The following is a 21,491-nucleotide window of genomic DNA, read 5'->3' on the forward strand; positions in this document are numbered from 1 at the left end:
TTATACTATGCACGTAACTCTGAGGTACGGAGTAACAAAATCACAATACTAATTATGTTTGAGACCACAAAATCAAAACTATGATACCAAAATATTGAAAACACCATAACTGTATATGTGACTGGATCTGTGAAAAGGGGTCTTATGGCCTTTCTAAATTTCTAAGTTTGACTATACTCATAACTCCTTGGGTTTTTATCCTGTCACCTTCATATTACACTACGAAATAGTGCTATGTCAGAAGTGTAATGTGACCAATTTCAGGGTGGTACCACATTCATGATTCAAGTTATGGGCTGCCAAGTACGCGCAATTGGAAAGGCTACAAGACTCCTTTTCGCAGATCTGGTCACATGTAGTGTGTGGCTATTGAACTGAACACTTTAGTGCTACATTTTCAAACTTGATTGAACAGCACTTATAATTTGTAATTGTTTGGGCTTAATCAGCTTTGCTGTTTGCCCTTTTCCCCCAAATAATAATAATAATGTAGGAAAATCAGAGTAGGTATTGTGTACATAGCTGAGTACAAATCTTTTCACTTGCAAACTCTTTTATAATATATTTGAAATCAATGTCTGTTTGTATTGTACCAGCACTCAAGAACTACACTGTAGTTACAAGTTCAATACTTATTATGTAATAGTGTCATTTTTCAGAGTACTAGATATAGTTTTGGCAATACATATAACCATACAGTACATACACAATATACTCTATGTTGAAGAAATTACCGTCTGAAATCCAAAATGATGTAGGGAGTATACATATTTATCCTCAACTGGTTCAAACTTATGATCCACCATTGATTTCTTTGTGGTCTTCACTAACTAAAAAAAAAGGATTTGAATTGTAGACACATGTACAGCAGTTCCATAAGTTGCTGCAAACACAAGTAATGGTGTACTCAGGACTACGTAACTATGGTTAGCACTGCTACCATATGGTATATTGTACAACTACTTACTAGTCCACTGCGTTCATGTCCTTTCACTTCCACACTGGCAGTACCTGATGGTACACCTTTAAGGTACTGCAGCTGAATACCAATGTTACTGGTGATGTCACTGTAGAGGAAGAAATCATATATGATTGGAGCCTTAAGGATACACAGTGCATTCTTAGTTATCTGAACCTCAGTTACCCAAATGTTAAAAGTGACTGTACCATTAGAGTATTTTGATGCTAGTGTGAGTTAACTTTACACTATGGACTTTGTTCTTCTGTCAATGATTACAATGAATAATAAATAATCTATTTCTCCTTCCTAAATAAGCAGCTAGCTCCTTAGAACAACACTTCTATACGAATTCAAGTAATAGATGCAGTGTTTTTCAAGGGTGGCATTTATGCAGTTCTTTGAGGAGACAGTGCGGCCACTGATCAAATGTGCTAACTACTAGGGGTGTAACATTAAGCCAAGTAATTAGGTATTTAAAAGGCTTTAGAGTGCTATGTACTAAATGTTTTGGCTGTGTAACAAAAGCTATTACAATGAATGAGAGGCCAGGTGAATGGGAAGTGAGTATGCTTCTTGTATAATTTTGCTGTACACGGCTAATATACTATAGTGCCTTTTATAAATACAGTAGATCATCAGTTATTCGAAAACCTTTGTACCTAGAGTTTGAAAGCTACATGTAATTTGTTCAGATAACTGAAACCCATTGATTAATAGCTTCATTCAATAACCCTGATAGAACATACACACTATATTTGCAATACTGAATAGTTGCAGCACTTTAGAGCTGCTTATGTTATAAACTACATCATAAAACATGTAGTTGATGTGAGCAAGAAAAAGTGAGTAATGAGGCTTTAAAATTACCCCATGCATTTACTGTAGTACTGACAAATTCAGCTTGTTAATAGAAACATTGTTGTTCCAGCATATCATTCACTTTAATGATGCACTGATAAGATATTTCACCGATTATCCGATATTGCAACTCACATAATGGCTGATACCGATAACTGATCTAATATTTATGTTACCACGTATTTTGTAAAATTTCCATTTTCAAAACTTTATATTTGTCTATTGACATGAAAACAACAGCATCAAGGTGAATTAAACAGCTAAATAATTTGCTAATATTTAATTTACCTTGCTAAAATTTGGCTGATCAGCCGATTTCCAATTATTTATCGATTAATCAGTGCATCACTAATTCACTTCTTTGATACAACTGTTTATCATGGGAATTTAGGTGAATCTAAACTGACTATAGCAAGAATTATTAAATGACTTACTCTTTGGTGGGAGTTTTTGGTGTAGCAGGTTTGGGTGCAGATCTGGTAGACTGCACATCAACTGGTATAGTAACTTGGTCAGTGGATACATTGTCAGAATCCATAGAGTCTTCATCTATTACCTCCAACTTTAAAGGGCTGGCTGGTCTGTTACGACTGGGTGGAACACTGGAAATGGTAGCTCCTTTCTTGTTAAGTAGAGATGCTAGAAGTCCCTAAAAATGACCAGCCAAAACCTCAGCGCATATAAGTAAGTAGGCACTATATTGCTAAATAGAAACAATTGGTCATTTACATACAATGGCCTTGACAGATGAGAATAATAGTATAAATGGCTGCATTGCTTATCATATTAACACTGATGGGTAGCTACAAATTTGTCCATACTATTTGTGGGTCTTACATATGTGATAATCAATGAGCATACCTTCTTCCTCTTTGGTGGTACATTTAGTTTAGTCACAGGAGGAGGAGCTGGCTCAGTAGCAGGAGTGGAAACCTTTTCTGGTGTTTGATTACGAGAATGTGACTCCCTGTGAGTGGTAAGCAAAACTAATCATTGTCTAGTTGCCTCAATATTAGTACATTGTACTTATGTATGTATAACAGATGTAGTATTTTTCATTAAGTGTAGAAATATACAGTGGTATAGATTTGGCAGTGTAGGAATGATACTGTAGTTACTGTTAGAGGGACAGCTGTGTCATGAATATTGATGCTAAAATTAGTGTTATAAATTGGTACACATGTCCATGTCCAAGATGAGCATTGTGTTAGACACTTCAATACATTCACACATGATTACATCAGGCAATACTTACTGTTGTGACGATGATGATGATGAGTGAGAAACGTCTCTATGGTGCCTCTGCAGGGGTTAACCCAAATACATAGAAATCATTACGGGTATGGGTAACAAGAAAAAGTATATAAGATAGTTGTTCACATGTATTTATGTATTCAGAACACTATTTCACATTTTCCTATGTACATACAGTAAGTGCTTGCTTGCATGGAATGGTTAAAGGTCCCTGCATATCAGTATGATAACCATAGGTGTGAACAAAAGTTAAGTATTTCATAATACTCAGACTTACGTACATACAGTATATTCTTCAACTAGTAGTATAACAAGTGGGATGATAAGTACTACACTGTACAGTACTTACGTATTGCTATGTAGATAATGTTTGCACATACGACAGTATATTAGGGGAAACACTATGTTAGTAACAAGTGTTTTATTGACTGCAATCTAATACTTACCGATCTAGTCCTTCCAGATGGCTCAGTTGGTGGCAAAACGTTAGGCTTTAGAAAAGGAAGAAAACAAGGAAATACATTCATACTCATAAATTCATTCCATCAACATTGAAACCATGCCAAGATAGCTAAGCTGTGAAACAGTGTGTGACCTTTACAAAGCCAGCGTTAATGTGTGCTACTTAAATCTGGCACCCAGATAATAATATTATCCCGTTTGTTAAATAGGGTATCAACTACTACGGCATGTATAAAATTCAGAAATGATATGTGCCATGCTATTAATCATTTTAGTTAAATACACATGAACATTACAACTAAACATATTTGCTACTAGCTGAATGAAAACCCATTGTTTTTATTGTTATCTATCATAGATGACTGCCAAAGTTGCTGCCCTTATGTTGAGTCGGAGGTACAGCACTGAACAGTTGGAATAGCAAGAAATTCAATTTGTACTGCAATTATATGGCACTTACGTACATACTTAAATTACAGGTGCTGATTATACTATAGATCACAAATATTGCTGGCTACAAAGACAATACTCTGTTGAATCAATTTACTATGAACAGGCCAATCAATAAAGGTATGGTGTTCCCCTATATTTCTTTGTGTGCACAAAGAAGAAGGCTATTCTGACAACGAAATGATGATGGTAAGCTTAGGCATACATCTATTATGTTGGAGTAAATTCGGCAATGATAGGTAGTGGAAAATACTGCAATTGGATGAGTTCTTGGATTATAATTATTCATCACCATTATAATGATTGACAATAACATCATTGCAGATATGGTTTAAAGGCACCTTCTGTGCATATTTTTTAGCTCTGAATGATTGTTCTATTAGAATGCGTTTGCTACACATTATTTGGTTTTGATTTATACCTTCATAATTAACAAGGTTCCTAAACCACAAAGTTTGAGCTATGAAAATATAAGATTGATTTTAAATTTTACACTGTAAGTGTGACAAAATGTTACACTTGTAATTTAAAATGAAAAATACTTGTAATTTGGCAGTGTGTTATCTAATCTAACCAAAAAAATTGATAGGTAAATGAGCTGTATTATGCTCATGGTGTCCTCCAAATTTGAAATGAACCAAACCAAGCATGCTTAAGTTATTAGATTTTCTAAAATGTACAGAAAAAAAGAAAAAAGAGATGGAAAGAAGAATAGATGAACTGTAGCTTAGCTCAAACTTGATAAGGAAAGTGTCCATTTCCAAGGAAATTTTCACTGCAAAAATGGTATACGATTGATCATAAGCTACAATGCACAAAACCTACAATACACACTTGTCTATCACATACACCCCACATGGCTTTCGTTGGACTATCATGTATCTTGTTATTTACTCTACTTTGCAAGGTAAAACCCTAGATGTGTTATTTATACACATTTCAAGTACTCATAAACACAGACAAAATTTATGCAGCACTATACAGTACCTGTGGAGGGTAGCCTGGTGGTACAGGAACTCCAGGAGGAGGGGGATAGTTAGGGAAGGGATAGTTCAAATAGGATGGGTGGAGAGGTGCTGGTACTGGTTGAAAAATTTGCTGGGGTTGTGGAGTATGATGGTGTGACCTGTTCCTTGCCACATCCTTCATAATGTCCTAATAGTATTATTAAGTACGTACACTATGCATTGTTGTAACAATTAACACACATTATCAACAACACATACATAAGAGCATATCAGATTAATACAGAATGATTACTGTCATTGGAACAGACTGAAGTACTTACCCATGCTATGTATATTATTGGGTGTATGCACTCATATATACACACATAGATACAAGTATGTATACTTACTATGTATCACATGAGCACGTGTGTCTACTTAAGGGCTGCATACATTTGTATTGTCTGCATTGTAAGTGTACACACTGCTCAGTATGGATCTCTGTATATTCTTACAAGTAGTATAGAACGCAGACAGTATTGTTGAGCACTTTTATGACAGGCTTATTCTCATATGATTAAAATTAGTAGTTGGAAAAGTCTCAAGTACCTAGCTAGCTAAAATCTCTGAATTTCATAATATTAAGCTATATATTTATCAACAAAACAGTAGAGATTTATCCACTATAGATACAGTATTTTATAAATCACATACTACACACTGCATGTATGCGTGGCTCTACTAACTTTCAGTTGCTCCATTTCCCTTCGAAGTAATTCACTCTCCTTAGAGTATACTTTAGCCTGTTGATCTAGCATAACCTGCATCATGTGAGGCCCATAATAGGGATTTCCCCCAGCAGCAGGTCCCCAATTCCTATCACCACCATCTTGGTGACCATACAAAGCATCACTGGACCCTCTTCTCTTAACTGGTCTATTGTAGTTAGCACTGTTAACTGGTCTCTGGTCTAAGGCGGTGTCACTGTGATGATGTTGTTGTGGGGAGTAGTGAGCTGGAGAATGATGACGGCTTAACACAGCTGCAGTTCTGGAGTTGTGTTGGAAGTTATAGGTCTCCAGTTCTCTTCGTACTGACTCCAGCTCTGCTTCTAGTCTCAACTGTTCTTCATCCAGCCTGGACAAGGATCCTACATACCAATGATTAGGATATACATAAGTACATCTGTTGCTTAGTACAGGAAGATACTGTATCTAATACATTGACAGAATTCTAGAGTACATACATAGAAACTTTTCTATTGTTGCTTTGTACTCATTGACATCCTGGCAAACACGGTTAGGAATACCAATGCTTCGTTGCATAAAATTTCAGTACCGAAGCTTTTGTCATAAAATTAAAATAATTTGATGCCAACATCGATCAAGTGTGAAAAAAGGTGTTGTTACATTCACCACTGAATACTCAAAATAAAATGGATTTTAATTTCTATTAATAGATGGCTGAACTAGATGTGTAGCTCAGTATTCAACTTTCATTGATTTATTGATGCAGAAACAGTGACATGGAAAGAACAAGGAAAGGTAGTACAAGTTATGCATATTGTAAATCTACATGAGGTAAGTACCATATGATTTGTACTGCATGATAGCTACACATGGCCTCTGCATTGCACTAGTCAACTTACGGAATTTATCACCATATTTGGTGTTCACTGCAGAAGTTATTTGGGGAGTTCCCTTCTTGCTTACATTATTACTGATGGGGGTGGAACTCTTGGATGACATAGCAGCAAATTGTGGTTGATGTTGCTGTAGAAATTGTTCCTCAAGTTGTTCCAAATGAGACTGCAACTCAGCTTCTTTCTTCTCTATGCTATCCAACTACAAACAAAATTATGTATGAATAGATTTAAATGTCTGTAACTACTTTACTTGTCCTCTGGGATGACTACAACAGTGGTAAATTACAATAAGTAACGTATTTTTATTAGGTGCTTGCTTTGAACTAAGCAAATAATACACCTGAAAATGTTACTGATACACTAAAACTCACTAACAAGACTTTTAATGGTTCTATTATATTCAAGAGTTGTGTGTTTATGATATATGTACGCACCTACTGTTTATGTAGAACTTTAAGGAGACAACTGCAGTGCTTTTGTCAATACTTTACATGCGGGATGTCAAATACAAATTATCATGCTCCACTGTTGGTAGTCAGTTTTTCAAGATCAAATGAGTGGTATACACTAAAAATTGACAGCTAAATTTATTACTAAAACAAATACTTGTTGCAAAATTTACAGGCTGTTCAAGCCTCATAAAATGCTTAGATTAAGTGCCACTGAAATAATTTTCATGTTGTCGGTTTCATATCATTAGGGCTTCCCATGACTGTGACCTTGCATTGGTAAAGCAGCTGCTCTTCTTTGATCCTGGGAATCAGTCAGCAAATTTTCTAGAACCACCTCTGAGTGTAATGAAATAGTCATCACAACTAGTAGAGAACTTGTTGTGTGCCTTGTAGTTACTCCATTCATACCACTTCAAAATGGCAGATATAATTTCAAATTGAACATTTAAAGAGAAATATCTAGATTACTACACATCACTACTACATACATCTGCACGCAGGTATAACTTTTAATGTTTCTCAATGTACCGTATTAGTAATCTATAGTACCTGGTCACCACTTCTTGCACATACCAACCGAACTATTAATGTTTAGCCAACTACCAAAACAATTAATTTTTTTCCATTTATGGTTCTAAACAATAAGATACATATGTGTATGTTACAAAATATAGATTGACCAGAAACCATTTTATGTCTAATGATATTATGATACTCTACAGTTATACTGTGAACAAATAAGGCAAGTAGTGTTACCAAATCACCATATTTGGTTATGTTGCTTCTGAGTGTGAATCACACAATTTACTATAAATAGCTACTATAATTTGACTTGATAAGAAGAAGCAGAAAAACAAGAAAGAAGTAGGATCCTGACAAGTTGTACAGTGGAACTTATTGGACTATAACTCAATAACAAGCTTCTAGTAACTGTCTTCATTCTACTCTAACTGATCTACCAGACATTATCACCTACAACAACAGTTATGAACATCATTACACAACTTGTCATACTGACACTGTCACTACTACTGGTTGGGGCTAACCCACTCAACCATTACACTACCAGAGTTTCTATACTAATCAACACTTGCTGTGATCTCAGGATCTTCCCACCTGAAAGAGTACAAAATGGAGTGTACAAGATGAGTACTAACATGGGAACATTTACTGACATGTCTACTAACATCTATTGTGACATGACCACTGATGATGGAGGATGGATTGTGATACAGAGAAACAGGAAGAATAGTCAACTGCATTTCAACAAGAACTGGAGAGAATATGAAGATGGATTTGGAGACCTCAATAATGACTTCTGGGCTGGACTTAAACTGATGAATGCTTTATCACAAACTGGCCAATGGGAAATGAGAGTGGATTATCAAAAGAATGACAAGACCTGGTCCTACCTCCACTACAATCAGTTCAGTGTAGGAAGTGCCAGTGAAGAATACCCACTGACTACTGGAGGGTTTACTGGAGTAGGTACCGATTGGTTTGCAGCTCGACCTCATAATGGGATGAAGTTCAGTACTGTAGACAATGACAATGATAACTGGGGTATTGATGGTAATTGTGCAGCAAGCTTTGACAGTGGATGGTGGTATAATAACTGTTACAGCATCAGCATAAACAGACAACCACCTCATGTAGGTGGCAGTGTACTCTTCACTGAGATGAAGATCCGTCCCAAGGATTGTATCACTTACTAATTCATACTCACTCTTCATTGTGACAGATACAACACTACACATATCACTATACACACCACATGTTGTATGACACTCATTAGCTTTTGTATTTGTGACAATGTACACTTTATTGATGCTGATCAAACATTTCATTATAAAGTATTTCTAGAGGTTTAATTTGAAGAGGTAGCTTGACTGCTCTATTACAGCATTTTGTTGCTACTTGTAACTCATACTGGAGTAGTGTGCTAAATGGTATAGTGTACTTATTGATAATAAACAAGTCGAAACAAAGTCCTAATAGCAAGAACCAGACACAGTCACATGGAGACACGAGCATACACTGTATATGTAAGCATTATTATAAATGATCCTAAAAGGCTGTTTCTACTCTATAGCACAATGCATGCATGGGTCAGACAGGTTCTTAGTACGGTACCTGTCCTACTGAGTAGGTTAGTTCTAGCTATGTAAATCTTGTAGGGATAGTGTGTTTGTATTTGTTTGTACTACAAAGTTGCTCACAAAAGTCATCAAACAACAAAAGTGCAGTTGTGTCATTATGCATTTTAATATACCACAGATAACCACTGTACATTTTGATATCATCAACTGCAAAGTACAGGTCTCTTGAAAATTTTAATCATGAAGTCACATCAACTACATATTATGATGAAAGGATTTGCAAAATACACATGCTCCTTTGCCAGTTAAATGAGATGACATACACACACAATGATTCTCTAGTGATGATGAAATACTCTACTACAACTGGAACGAAGGCATACAAAGACCATCAATGTCTAATTGTCCAGTATTGTCAAGCAGATCATAGGTGGATGCACTATAATCAGTTTGAATTCATCATTTTCAATAATGTACATCATGCCTAATAGGACTATAAACCGATGGAGTTGATCATCAAAATATGCTATAAATATTCCATGCAACACTTTCACACCTCAAATCAAAGGAGCCGCCTAGGCTACATTTCGTATGTAGCCCAGCTAGCCGGGCTACATACGAAATGTAGACTGGGCTACAACTGGGCAGTGATTATATAGATGTTGATGCCGAAATCGATTGTGGGGATCGATTAACACTCACGTGATTACACGACTTGGATTTCGCTATGAAAACCACTCAGACGGTGAGCGTTTTGTTATCCTCGCCATCCTACGAGTTGAAAAACATTGGGCTAAGGTGAAAACTAGTGCTATAGCTTATTCATTGATCATTTCCGCATGTTTTCAAACACTGTACAAACACGCCCCCATAACGAAGCTACCACTCTGCACAGAGTAGCCACTCTACAAGTAAGCTTACCTGTCTAGGCCTTTAGTGAACTGCGTAATTTTTCCATAAACGATTCAATAGCACTGATTAAACATTAAACTCGTGTAACGAAAATTCTCTGTTATATCTCTAGGATATGTCTGTTTATCAGAACCGAATGTAACCAGAACGTACTAGCTGCTGACTCAAAATCGAAAATTTTAGGTATGCATATATAATACATTCAGTGGCTGCACTCGTATTGGTTTGGGTGATTGATCACCCTGTACAGGCTATCAGCCTAAGAAGTGTTACATATTAGCTGTAACACAGGCATTCGGGCTTTGCCTGATATGTATGCCCTCTACCTTCGGGCAGTCGGGCATACATATCAGGCAAAGCCCTCATGCCCATGTTACAACTATTACATGTAGAGGTGTACCGATATACTGATACATATCGTATTGGTGGCTGATATAGACATTTCTACTACATCGGTGGGAGCCGATATTGCTGCTAAAAACCGATACAATACACCGATATACAACTGAACTATCTTGAGGACACTGTCCAATGATCAAGCCACATTATAAACCCTATTATTTAGCTAACAAGAGCGGGGAACAGTAATTATCTATCTTCCTTGTCTAAAAGCAGTGCGCTATGCGAAGCCATCTAAGTGCGCGGATAATTCAAGGGGTAGTCACCTCCATACCACTAATTGATGCGCTTGTGACCGGGATCAAGATTTAATCAAGTGATCAAGGAGTATTTTTGTAGTGAATCAAGCGATCAAGGCGTCCGCAAAAGTGGCGATCAAGAACCTTTGGATAGCTGACTTTGAGCAACACGAGAATTTACTAAGCTTTTACGGTTGACGATCACGAATCAAGACTCTTGGAAAGATGAAATCAAATGATCAAGGCAATATTTTGGCAACCAAACTTTTTGATCCCGGTCGCGAGCGCATCAATTGGCACTAAGGAAGTGTGTATTTACTGTTTTGTTGTCACAAAGCTTACCAATCATACAACAAACACTCATAGTGGTGGACCTGGGGAAACAGCAAAAAGATGAACCAAGAGAACAGCATAAAACAACCAGCCATCTCTACAAGCCATTAAAATGCGGAGTAATCCGGACTAATCAGTAATCCGGACAAATCAGTAATCCAGACTAATCTTGGCAGGGGCATGTATTAAAATATTTGTGGGTGCCTATAGTCTGAGCTGTCAATAGAGGCCACACCACCATGGGTAACCAAGCATAGCCAATAATCTTAAGACTGTCTTCAGTAGTTAAAATGAAGTTGAACATGGCATATGTGGTTCCTCAAATATAAATAGCTACACTTAGTTATATCGGTATATCGTATCAGTATCGTATTGGTTTCAAAATGATTAATCCATATCGTATCAGTATCGGATCAGTTTAGTTTTCTTATATCGGTACACCTCTAATTACATGTATAGGTGAACAGGAAACATGTAGTAAAATGCTGATTTCACAAAATTAATGATGTTACAGTACATACAAAATCATTGGAAATAGTGTAGAACACATTGTCATTTCTACAGGAGATCAGGTGATTCCATGTCAATATCTATATATACATATACTTTCAGAATACACAGGACACATTCATACATATCTGTACTGTAAGGACTATGTTTCTAGGTATGTAATATTGGCATATTATCAAATTTCAGGATTTTTGCAGTTTAAGGATCACTTATTTCTCACTTACGTAGGTTCCCTATTATATTGCATGGAGCCAACACTGATAATTGGCAATTTTCGAGTATGAAAATTTTGCGGGGAGCAAAACAACCATGTAATCTGCAAAATTCCTTTAAAATTATATATGTAATTTAATTTGTTTCATACCAAATTATATTTCAGTTAACATTGCCAGCTGGTTATAGGGTAATCGGATCACGTACATAAATATAAGCAAATATTACATACATACGCATTTGCAGAGCAACCAGATACTTTATATTTACCTTTACTGACAGTGCAAGGGGTTGATTTGCAGTACCTAGAATATGATGGCTTCCCTACATTGTAATGGAAACCATCCATATTTTCTGTAGTGACTATATTGATTACTGTGTAACAGGCTAAACATGTACAGCTGAAAATGAAGTATAATGTCTACTTCACTTTTCAGCTGGTAACTGATAGTTGAGGTGCATGTTCACACAATAACATTAACTCCAGAATTCAGCTACAAACAAATCACCTTGTAGAGAGATCAGCCAGAAGAAGTTACCTTGTAGAGAGTTCAGCTACAAAGAAACCATCATGTAGAGAGTTCAGCTGCAAACAAATCACCTGTACAGAATTCAGCTACCAGCATCATTCTTTCTTTTGATGCTGTATGAGCAGATTTACCAATGGCAAACAAACAAGCACTAGAAAATTCATTAACAAGTTTGATTAGGGATCATAGAAAAAGTAATGAAACAAGGTCATCACATACATCTGCAGTTATACTATAGTTGGCACTGCATGGATTCACCTGAGCCCCTGCACGGATTCACCTGAGCCCCTGCACGGATTCACCTGAGCCCCTGCACGGATTCACCTGATTCACCTGAGCCCCACCAAATATAATAATACCAAAGAGGTGGTGAACATGTGTTTACTACCAATGGTTTTGTACAGGAACAAACATGTTTTCATGTTGTAAACATGTTTGTGCACCTGAATTGTCCATATTAAATGTATGGAATATTTTAAAGTCTCAAAACTCACTTGTCCTTGCCCACATCAAAGTGCTTTTTTGATAAACAGTCCTGGCATTTGAAGGGCTTCACAGTGCTACTAAATTTTGAGCAGCTGGCTTTTGTAACAAGAGTTATTAACAAGAAATGAGGGCTCAGGTGAATGCGAACAGACTATAGTATGTTCATGTTGAGCTGAATCCTGAAAAACAGCTAAAATTTAAAAGTGGGTTTTTTCTCCAGAGAGTTAACATTTCAGCCAACCAGATGATTATTGGTAACAGCAAAGGTGTCAATAACAGACACATACAGTTTGGCTCCATTACAAGTTCGGGAAAGGGCTGTAATGGACATTGTACTTATATGGCTTCCCCATAGGAAATGTATTGTGAAAATTTTGATTGCCTGTAAATATTATGTCAAACATTTGAACAAAAAGATTTTTAAATATTTTTAGCGGGTCAAGCAGTACTACAAATGAGCCAAATTTCAAGATCATGTGTAATTGTATCATCCATGAGTTATTAAATGTTTTTGAGGATTCAGCTCAACGTGAACATACCATATAGTGGACATTCAATCCCTATATATGCAGGTGTAGGTGACCTTTCTTGTTTCCTAATCAACCTTAAAGTTCCTAATTTTCTTGATAGTATCAGAATTGCTGGTAAAGGTCCACTATCTCAACAATACTGTATATGAATCTCTCACTAATAACTGGCATAGTGAACTGGCATACAATAAGTGTATGCATTGATCACATGAACACTGCAATACCATGATGAACCTAATAAAGTATTGTAATAACTGTACTATCTGATACTCAAAAATATGAGTGACATGGTGTGACCATACAAGGAAATTTATGCTAACATTTGTAATACCTTTTTTGGGGGGGTTACATTCTATACAACAGCACACTACACATTTACTATAAATAACTACTACAATTTGGCTTGATAAGAAGAAGCAGAAGAGAAGAAGGGAATCAATCTTCAGAGGAAAGATAACAACAGGAGCAGGATCCTGACAATACAAAAAAACAGAAAATACATAATGTGTAACCCCTTCACCACCAAATTTGTAGAGGCTTGCAGTATAACCTATAAATCATACCATAATAATGTACATAATTATATATCAAAATACTCATATCAAAACTAATGTCAAATTTACTGGATTCTGCAAGGTTTTGCCTGTTTCCGGCAAAAATTACACCAACTTGAAAACAAACCACTATAACTTCCGCATACTTCAGTTTACGGAAACACCGTTTGGTTTATTGAATTCGTTAATGTCAGGTGAGTCCCGTGGTATATTAGATTTTGCTCTGAGATGAACGGGAAGGGCAGAAAGAGCCTTGTTCTGGTGAATTATGCATCATCAGGTACATTTGAAAATGCTGCAAAAACAAGGTTTTTCGAGTACTTCTCTGTAAAATTACCAGTCAAACACTCAGTATGGGTGGATTCTTAATCAGTACGCTTCAACACATACAATGATACCAAGTTTTTGGGGATTTGGTGGAGCATAACAGTCTGTACTTTTGGGATTTGTCCACCCACATAATCAATTTCTCCAATAGGCTTTTGTATGGAGTACGCATTATGCCGTAATCAACAATGAACAAGTGACAATGTGGCAAAGTTACAACTCCAGTATAGACGGCATTGTATAGAGCAATTCATGGGCTTTCTTTCATTGTATAAAGTGCTGTAGAAATTATGGGTGCTAATGCCTGTACTTTTGTGTTTTCTGAATATATTACAAAACACATGTATTTTGTATTGGACAAGAGAATTACAAGGAATGACAAAGCTTTTTTAATCAGCTTGTTTGACAAACCTGAGGTGGTGAAAGGGTTATAAAGTAGATATTACATCATTTTAATGATTAATTCTTTAGAATTAAAGGTAAAACTTAGAATTCTGTGAAAAAAAATTGACCATTGAGGTTTTGGCTGTGATTTGACAAAATGTACAGAGTAGTTTTGATATGTCACTATAGAGCAAGCAATTCAATTATAAAGTTATAGTTTACACAACAGCAACCACAAAGCCGTTGTAAAACATTAAAGTGCAAAATCAGCCTGGGCAATGCCACACATAAAATTTCATAACTTATCAGTCTAACGCTATTTTTAATAATAAACATCGTGATAGTTGAAGCAATTATCTCTAAGTGTTTTTCAGCTAGTGTGCATGCACATATACACACAAGGCCACTGTATGCAAAAGTAGCAATATGCCACTCTAACCTATATAACCTGTCTCCTTACTGTTTCTCTTTGTTAATAGTGCCAATAATACTTCGAAGAATCATCTACAATGCTTATTATCAACCATCAAAACTGTGTGATGGTATCATCTTTCCTGTACTCCTGCGCAAGGGACCGGCTATCCTTGTTCCTGTTCACTTAAGGGCATTACTTTTACAGGATAAGTACAGGAGTTACATATTAAAACATTTGACAGAAGTTACAGTGTGCATAGAAGAGGTGTTTATAATTGGTTTCACCATATGATGGTTGTGGCAGTGATTGGGTTAAGTAACAGTTATTTCAACTTGACAGTAAGCAAATAGTATTTCAATCAAAATTGTCCTCGACCAACAAGAATCGCCATTAGCTCACTTAAAAGATCTGCTTCTGAAGATGACAACAAAGCAATTGATCTTGAGCAATTTGTTGAAAATGATTCTGCTAGAACAGTGCCACAATAGACCATAATTTTATCAATTTGTACATCGACAAATAAACTTTCCACACTACTAGAATCTACAGAGTTCACCAACCATAAAGACATTGACTCCTTCAAAATGTTACATGAATTACACCCCTGCAGTGTTTAAAGCTTTATAGCTTAGTAAAGGAATGTCACAATTGATGAAACTTGTATACCATTTTATTGTCTATGACATCAGCATTTCCAAAAATCTAAATTGCATACCCATGTGACTTTCTGTATATGAATTATTGATAAATGAATATCAAAACCACTATAGTGGCTTAGGCGGGTACAGTGCATAAAGTTTCATGGATTAAAATAAAGTTATGAATACCTGCCAGATTTGCCAAGATTTTCTGTTCTATACGTAATACAAGCAGACTGAGCAATATTAGAAAAGGACTGACAAATACGAGAAAAGGATTGACAGAGTTCATACATATAAAGTAAAATGATTATACACTTGTGCTCTCTGTTCGTGACAAACATGCACACAGATATGTATAATAAAGTATGTCCAAATCTATAAGTTAAGTTCTATTCTATTGTCATGACAGTATTTGCACTGTACAAATCACATTGTTATGTATCAGAAAGTCTAAGCAATGTCCTACATGTTTGAGAGAGTGTCCGATTACAGTTTACCAATGTGTAACACTGGGAAGCATGAACAGAAAGCACACAAGTGATTGTTCAAGTGATTGTGCTTGAGCAGTCTACTGACTGTCTGGTAATGACCAGCTGTTCTTGACTAATCCATGATAGTCCTATCAGAGTATCTTGACCTATTTCTAGAGGTGTATTGATATGGCTATTTTTACCGATATCTAACATGGGTATCACCAAAAGAGGCTGATAACTAATATTCACATTATCAGGAGCTTATAATGGCACGGTGCTTATGAGTTCCTGACATTGAACAAATAATTTGACATGTCAAGAAGGCTAGTGTGACTCTTTATTCATTCTACATAATAAGGTACTGCTTCACTTTTTAAAGACTGTGATAAACTTTTCAACACTCAGCTAAGAATCACTTGAATGTATTTACAGTAGGACCTCAATTATCCAAACTTCAAACAGTTATATTTTGTCACCAAGTGTATGTTCTATTAGAGTATTTGAACACAGCTCTGTATACAAAGGAATGGGCTTTCATTTATCCAAACTAATTCACTTACCTGAACATCTGTGATTGAACTGGCACACAAGTGTTCAGATAATGGAGGTCCCACTGTATTCATGGCTACTCTATTCTGGTCTATTCTGTGAATGTTATCCCACTAGGGACCTGTGAGAAGGCTTAAAGCCCGGGAGTCAGAAACATATACTCGTAGCATAATGCTTGCTGTTGACTGAACAACAATAAACCACTGGCCCCATGCATGAAGTAGAAAACCAATGTAAATCTGTTTATGAATAAGCTATTGCTACTGTATAAACATTATTGATTTCCGTACCATTTTGTACTGATACTGACTTGAGTAAACATTCCCATATAAGTGGCCAATATTATAGCCGATTTGATAATCGGTACACCTCTACCTCTTTCACTTCAATATTATACCTCACCCCTGAATAGTACAATAAGTAGCACAGTGCAATACTATTTGAAGAGTTTTATCCTTATTTTTGGTTTGATAATCGGTACACCTCTACCTCTTTCACTTCAATATTATACCTCACCCCTGAATAGTACAATAAGCAGCACAGTGCAATACTATTTGAAGAGTTTTATCCTTATTTTTGGTGTAAATACACCATTAGTGCTGGCGCGGTATTGAAAAATGCAAATGGTATACCCTCCATAGAACGTATCACGGTATTACTAAATATCATGGTATTAAAGTAACAGCCATTTATCTCAACAAAAGCACCAAATACCCATGGTATATAGCTAAGCAAACCTCAGGTATAAATTACCACAAACAAACTTGTTTACATTGTTTGGTTAGCTGACTACAACAGCATCTGCCTACAAACACTGTCACATGTCTGGTTACCTTCTAAATATGGGATGAAACAAACCCACAGGGAGACCATAGTGCCCAGACGGTATGGCAGCATTTAATAAAAAAACAAACAGGTGGTATCAAACCAGTATGACTTAAATATCACAGATTACTAACAATACCGGTATATTGCCCAGCTCTATACACCATACACACGTTATTGGTTACCTACAGACTCACTTTAGTGTTCAATGAGTCCAGTTTCTCCTTCTTGCTGGACTGCATCTGAAGCAGCTGCTGATGATTAATGTCCTTCAGTTGAGCAGCAATCCTTTCCTTCTCCCTCACTTCATTGATCTCCTTTAACTTGGCATCCTACAGTAAACAATTTTGTAAGCAGCATTGTATAATACACTGTACATCAGATTGTGTAAACAGTGATGTGCGTCAAATGTAACATTTGACCCACTAAAACGTCATACCATATGTAGTTTATACAGCGTGTATGGTTTCAAACAGACATGGCAGTACACCTCAGTTGTACATGTGATTGTTAACTGCCCTTGTGGATAGTACTACAGTGTTTCCTCAATTATCTGATCGCTTTGGGACTAAGACGCGTTCAGATAATCAAAGCCTATTTATTTACACACAGAGCCTTGTTCAAATACTCTAATAGAACACACATCTTAGACAAAATACCCTAATAGAGCATCATTTCTACTGCTCAGATAATTATGTGTTTGGATAATTGAGGGAACACTGTATTTGTGGGCTACTACGGCTGTGTGCAATAGCCAAGTATATTCCCTTGGTTGGTAGATCTCCTAGCAACCAAAGGACAGCACAAACTAAGTAAGTAATCTATATTCATTAGGCTCCTTTGATGGCTAGGACTTTTCATTATGGTCTGACAATTACGCTATTGGTACAGCAAATATTCAGTGAACAACCATTACATATATGTATTTGTCTCTGTGATGTACGACCTGCATCACAGAATGCACATGTAGAGGGAATTTGTATACACAGTTGAGTTGCAATTACCCAAATCTTACTTATCACATATCAAAGAAATGTTTGTTGTTCCAATAGAGTATTTGAGTAAAACTCTAACTTGGGAGGTACAGTCTGTGTGTATTTTGTTACAAAAACACTAGTGCAAACAAATAAAGAGATATACAGAATGGTTATTTTTGAAATTTCTGAGCAGCTAGCTACTGTACGCATTGATTTCAAGGTTTTAGGCATTAATAGTGAAAATTTTATCCTTGAAATATTTAGACCTCCATAATATAATCTAATACATTTTGTGAGTGTTTGCACAAATCCATGAAAATTTTATCTCGAAAATATTTCCCCTCGGCTATATGGTACTTTGGAAGTTAATCAAGTACTATAGCACCAAGCATCAAGGGATGACATTTAGCTAGTGCCCAACAAAAATTCTCATGATTACATGAACCAAACACACACACACACATGCACACACCTGTATTGCTCTCATACTAGTGATCATCTTCTTACGTGTCATTCTCTCATTCTTACATAATTCTTCTTGCTTCACTTTCAGATCTCTCAGAGCATCAATCTGTAAAAAAATAGTAAAGATTACAGGACATACCATAAAATCCGGAGTAGTATACCTCTGTGATTACTAGTGTTGTCATGACAACTACATCAACACAATTAAATTGCATTTGCTTTTAACGTATTCTTACCAGTGCACTGTCTTGGGATGGCGTATATTTGCCACTACCATTCGTGGCTGTTTTCATGGTTTGCAACGAGCCTGATGATAGGGCACTTATCGCTCCAATGACCTTCACGTTGCAGATCGGATTTATAGCACTAACAACTCCACTTCATATTGTAGTATTCGCTACCAGTATATTTACCAGAATTTAGATCATTACTTGTACTAAGGCTGATATCTTCGGTAGAAGTGTTGAACGCGCCTGCTTTTAAGCGCTGGCGTTAAAGGGAACCGCCCTTTTTATTATTATGTTTTCACCACTGCTTTGTTTCTATGGTTTCTCGCACCGCTTTGTTGAGGTTTTGTTTGTAGTGTCGTTATTTCCTGTGACTTTTTACATTTGGCGTGTCACATAGCAGCTGGTCACGATAAGTTTTAGCATGGGGTGTCTATTATCTATGGTTTTAGCTTCACTGTAAAGTTGATTTGACCGGGATTTGATAGATGGATGATTCACATCGTTTATCACTATTAAGGACATTTGCCCTCTGTGCTGCCTCTGCGTACATTGACTTGGTGATAGCCGTTCAGGGCGCCTACTTCGTACCTGCCGTCTATGATGGCGGAGTATCACGAGATTATGGTCCAGTATTGTTAGCAGCTAGTCCAATCATGATCATCATCCTTCAGAACTACTTGGGAACAGCTAGTGATCGCTGTACTTGTGTATGGGGTAGACGTAGACCATTCATTCTAGCACTGACTATTAGCTGTGTGCTGGGATTGTTAATATTTCCTTTCACAAGTGACCTTTCTACACTAATAAGTGATGAAACAGCAAGTCGTTGGGTGTTCATTGTGTTGGTAATTATTGCAGCTATCTTGGTAGACTGTAGTGTGGTATCTGTACAAGTGCCGCTGAGAGCATATCTACTGGACGTCCTCCCACAAGAACAGCTGGTGATAGGGAACATCATCTTTTCAAGTTTTGCAATGTTAGGAGCTACTGTTAGTTTTGGCGTTGGTGCAGTAAACTGGTCAGCCATTTTCACTTCATCGGACAATCTCAACACTCAAGTTAAGTTTGTGTGTGGTATTGCTATTGTGATTACAATTGTCCTAACTCTGATAACATTGTGTAGTGTGAAAGAGCAGAGACTGAATCACAATACTGAGAATAACAATATTAATGTAAAAGAAGTCGTTCACGTGTCACACCCTTTGCCATCAAGTACTGATGGTGACGAAATACTGTCTGTAATAGATATCCCAGAAAATAATATAAAACATTTTTCCTACAATGACATTACAATTTTGCCATATGGAAACTATGTTACTGACAATTTTCACACTGGTATAGGTTATGGAGATGATAATCAAAACTGTTTGAAGAAGAATTTGTATAACCTTATAATTGGGAATCTTCAGTTTATTTCCCACATATCGTCTTCGATGGCAATTTTGTGTGTTGCGTGTTTCTTGATAATGATAATGTGGTGTACACAGATATACTTTTTAACTCACTATGTTGGCGAGGTTGTGTATGATGGAGATCCGTTTGCTCCAGAAAACTCTACAGCCTATCAGGATTATGTTGAAGGTGTCAAAGTTGGCTCCCTGGTGCTTGGAATTTCTGCTTTTTCCGGTTTTGTTTTTTTGCTTGTATTGGGACCAGTCATAAAGCTGGTTGGAATAAGACCGATGTTTGTGTTACCCTATGTGCTGATGATGCTACAAAGTGGTATCCTGATTATAAGCCACAATCTTATTGTAGTAATTGTACTGTCACCAGCTGTGTACATTGTTACTGTACAATTCTTGACATTTCCACAAATGCTAATGTCAATGTATCAAGCTAAAGGACTGTTGTTAAGAAAGAAATGGCCATATTCTGATACTAATTTCTTTGGTAGAGCTTATTCTCTCATTGTTATATGTATGCAGACAGCAAAGATAATTTCATTCTCTGTAAATGGTCCATTGATGGAGGCCTATGGTAGTGCTGTGTCCATTATGATCTTCACATGTGCAGTGTCCTTTGTGGGTGCTGTAGTAGCATGTTTTGTAACTGTACCACCATTATCCAAGAAGATGTCATCTGATAAAAAAGTTAAGCTGGTTTTAAGTGGGCTAGGAAGTAAAGTCTAGTGTCGGTATTCTCTACCTGCAATTTCATTTGGTTATTTATAGGATGCTTGACAGTAACAAGTAACACTTCAATATTGGTGATGGACATATAGTATATGCATGGAATAACCACTGACTATCAATTACGTATATTAGCTGTTGAATGTACAGTGTACTTGATGTGCATATAATTTTTTTAATCTTGTGGAGCTTGTATGTGTTGCGTGTATATATGAGTCATAATGCTTTTCACGTTGATATAA

The 21,491-nt window shown here is 36.5% G+C and overlaps 2 protein-coding genes across 2 annotated transcripts in view; one reads left to right on the forward strand and one right to left on the reverse strand.

Annotated features, from left to right (window-relative positions):
- LOC136252930 (uncharacterized) overlaps positions 1-19,404 on the reverse strand; it is a 35,486-nt gene extending 16,082 nt beyond the window's left edge. The window contains exons 1-12 of the mRNA XM_066045514.1: positions 19,127-19,404; positions 18,898-18,996; positions 17,646-17,780; positions 6,581-6,776; positions 5,679-6,082; positions 4,973-5,140; positions 3,520-3,564; positions 3,075-3,121; positions 2,681-2,786; positions 2,254-2,468; positions 968-1,067; positions 735-830 (exon numbers count right to left, since the gene is read on the reverse strand). Of these exons, the coding sequence (XP_065901586.1) occupies positions 735-830; positions 968-1,067; positions 2,254-2,468; positions 2,681-2,786; positions 3,075-3,121; positions 3,520-3,564; positions 4,973-5,140; positions 5,679-6,082; positions 6,581-6,776; positions 17,646-17,780; positions 18,898-18,996; positions 19,127-19,183 (1,668 nt within the window). The 5' untranslated portion in view covers positions 19,184-19,404. The remainder of the gene's footprint in view (positions 1-734; positions 831-967; positions 1,068-2,253; positions 2,469-2,680; positions 2,787-3,074; positions 3,122-3,519; positions 3,565-4,972; positions 5,141-5,678; positions 6,083-6,580; positions 6,777-17,645; positions 17,781-18,897; positions 18,997-19,126) is intronic.
- Positions 19,405-19,442: 38 nt separating this feature from the next.
- LOC136252931 (membrane-associated transporter protein-like) lies at positions 19,443-21,491 on the forward strand. The gene has a single exon (XM_066045516.1). The coding sequence runs from the start codon at positions 19,606-19,608 to the stop codon at positions 21,247-21,249; it is 1,644 nt and encodes a 547-aa protein (XP_065901588.1). The 5' UTR covers positions 19,443-19,605; the 3' UTR covers positions 21,250-21,491.

Source organism: Dysidea avara, chromosome 4 (assembly GCF_963678975.1).
Source record: "Dysidea avara chromosome 4, odDysAvar1.4, whole genome shotgun sequence".
NCBI classification, from domain to species: domain Eukaryota; kingdom Metazoa; phylum Porifera; class Demospongiae; order Dictyoceratida; family Dysideidae; genus Dysidea; species Dysidea avara.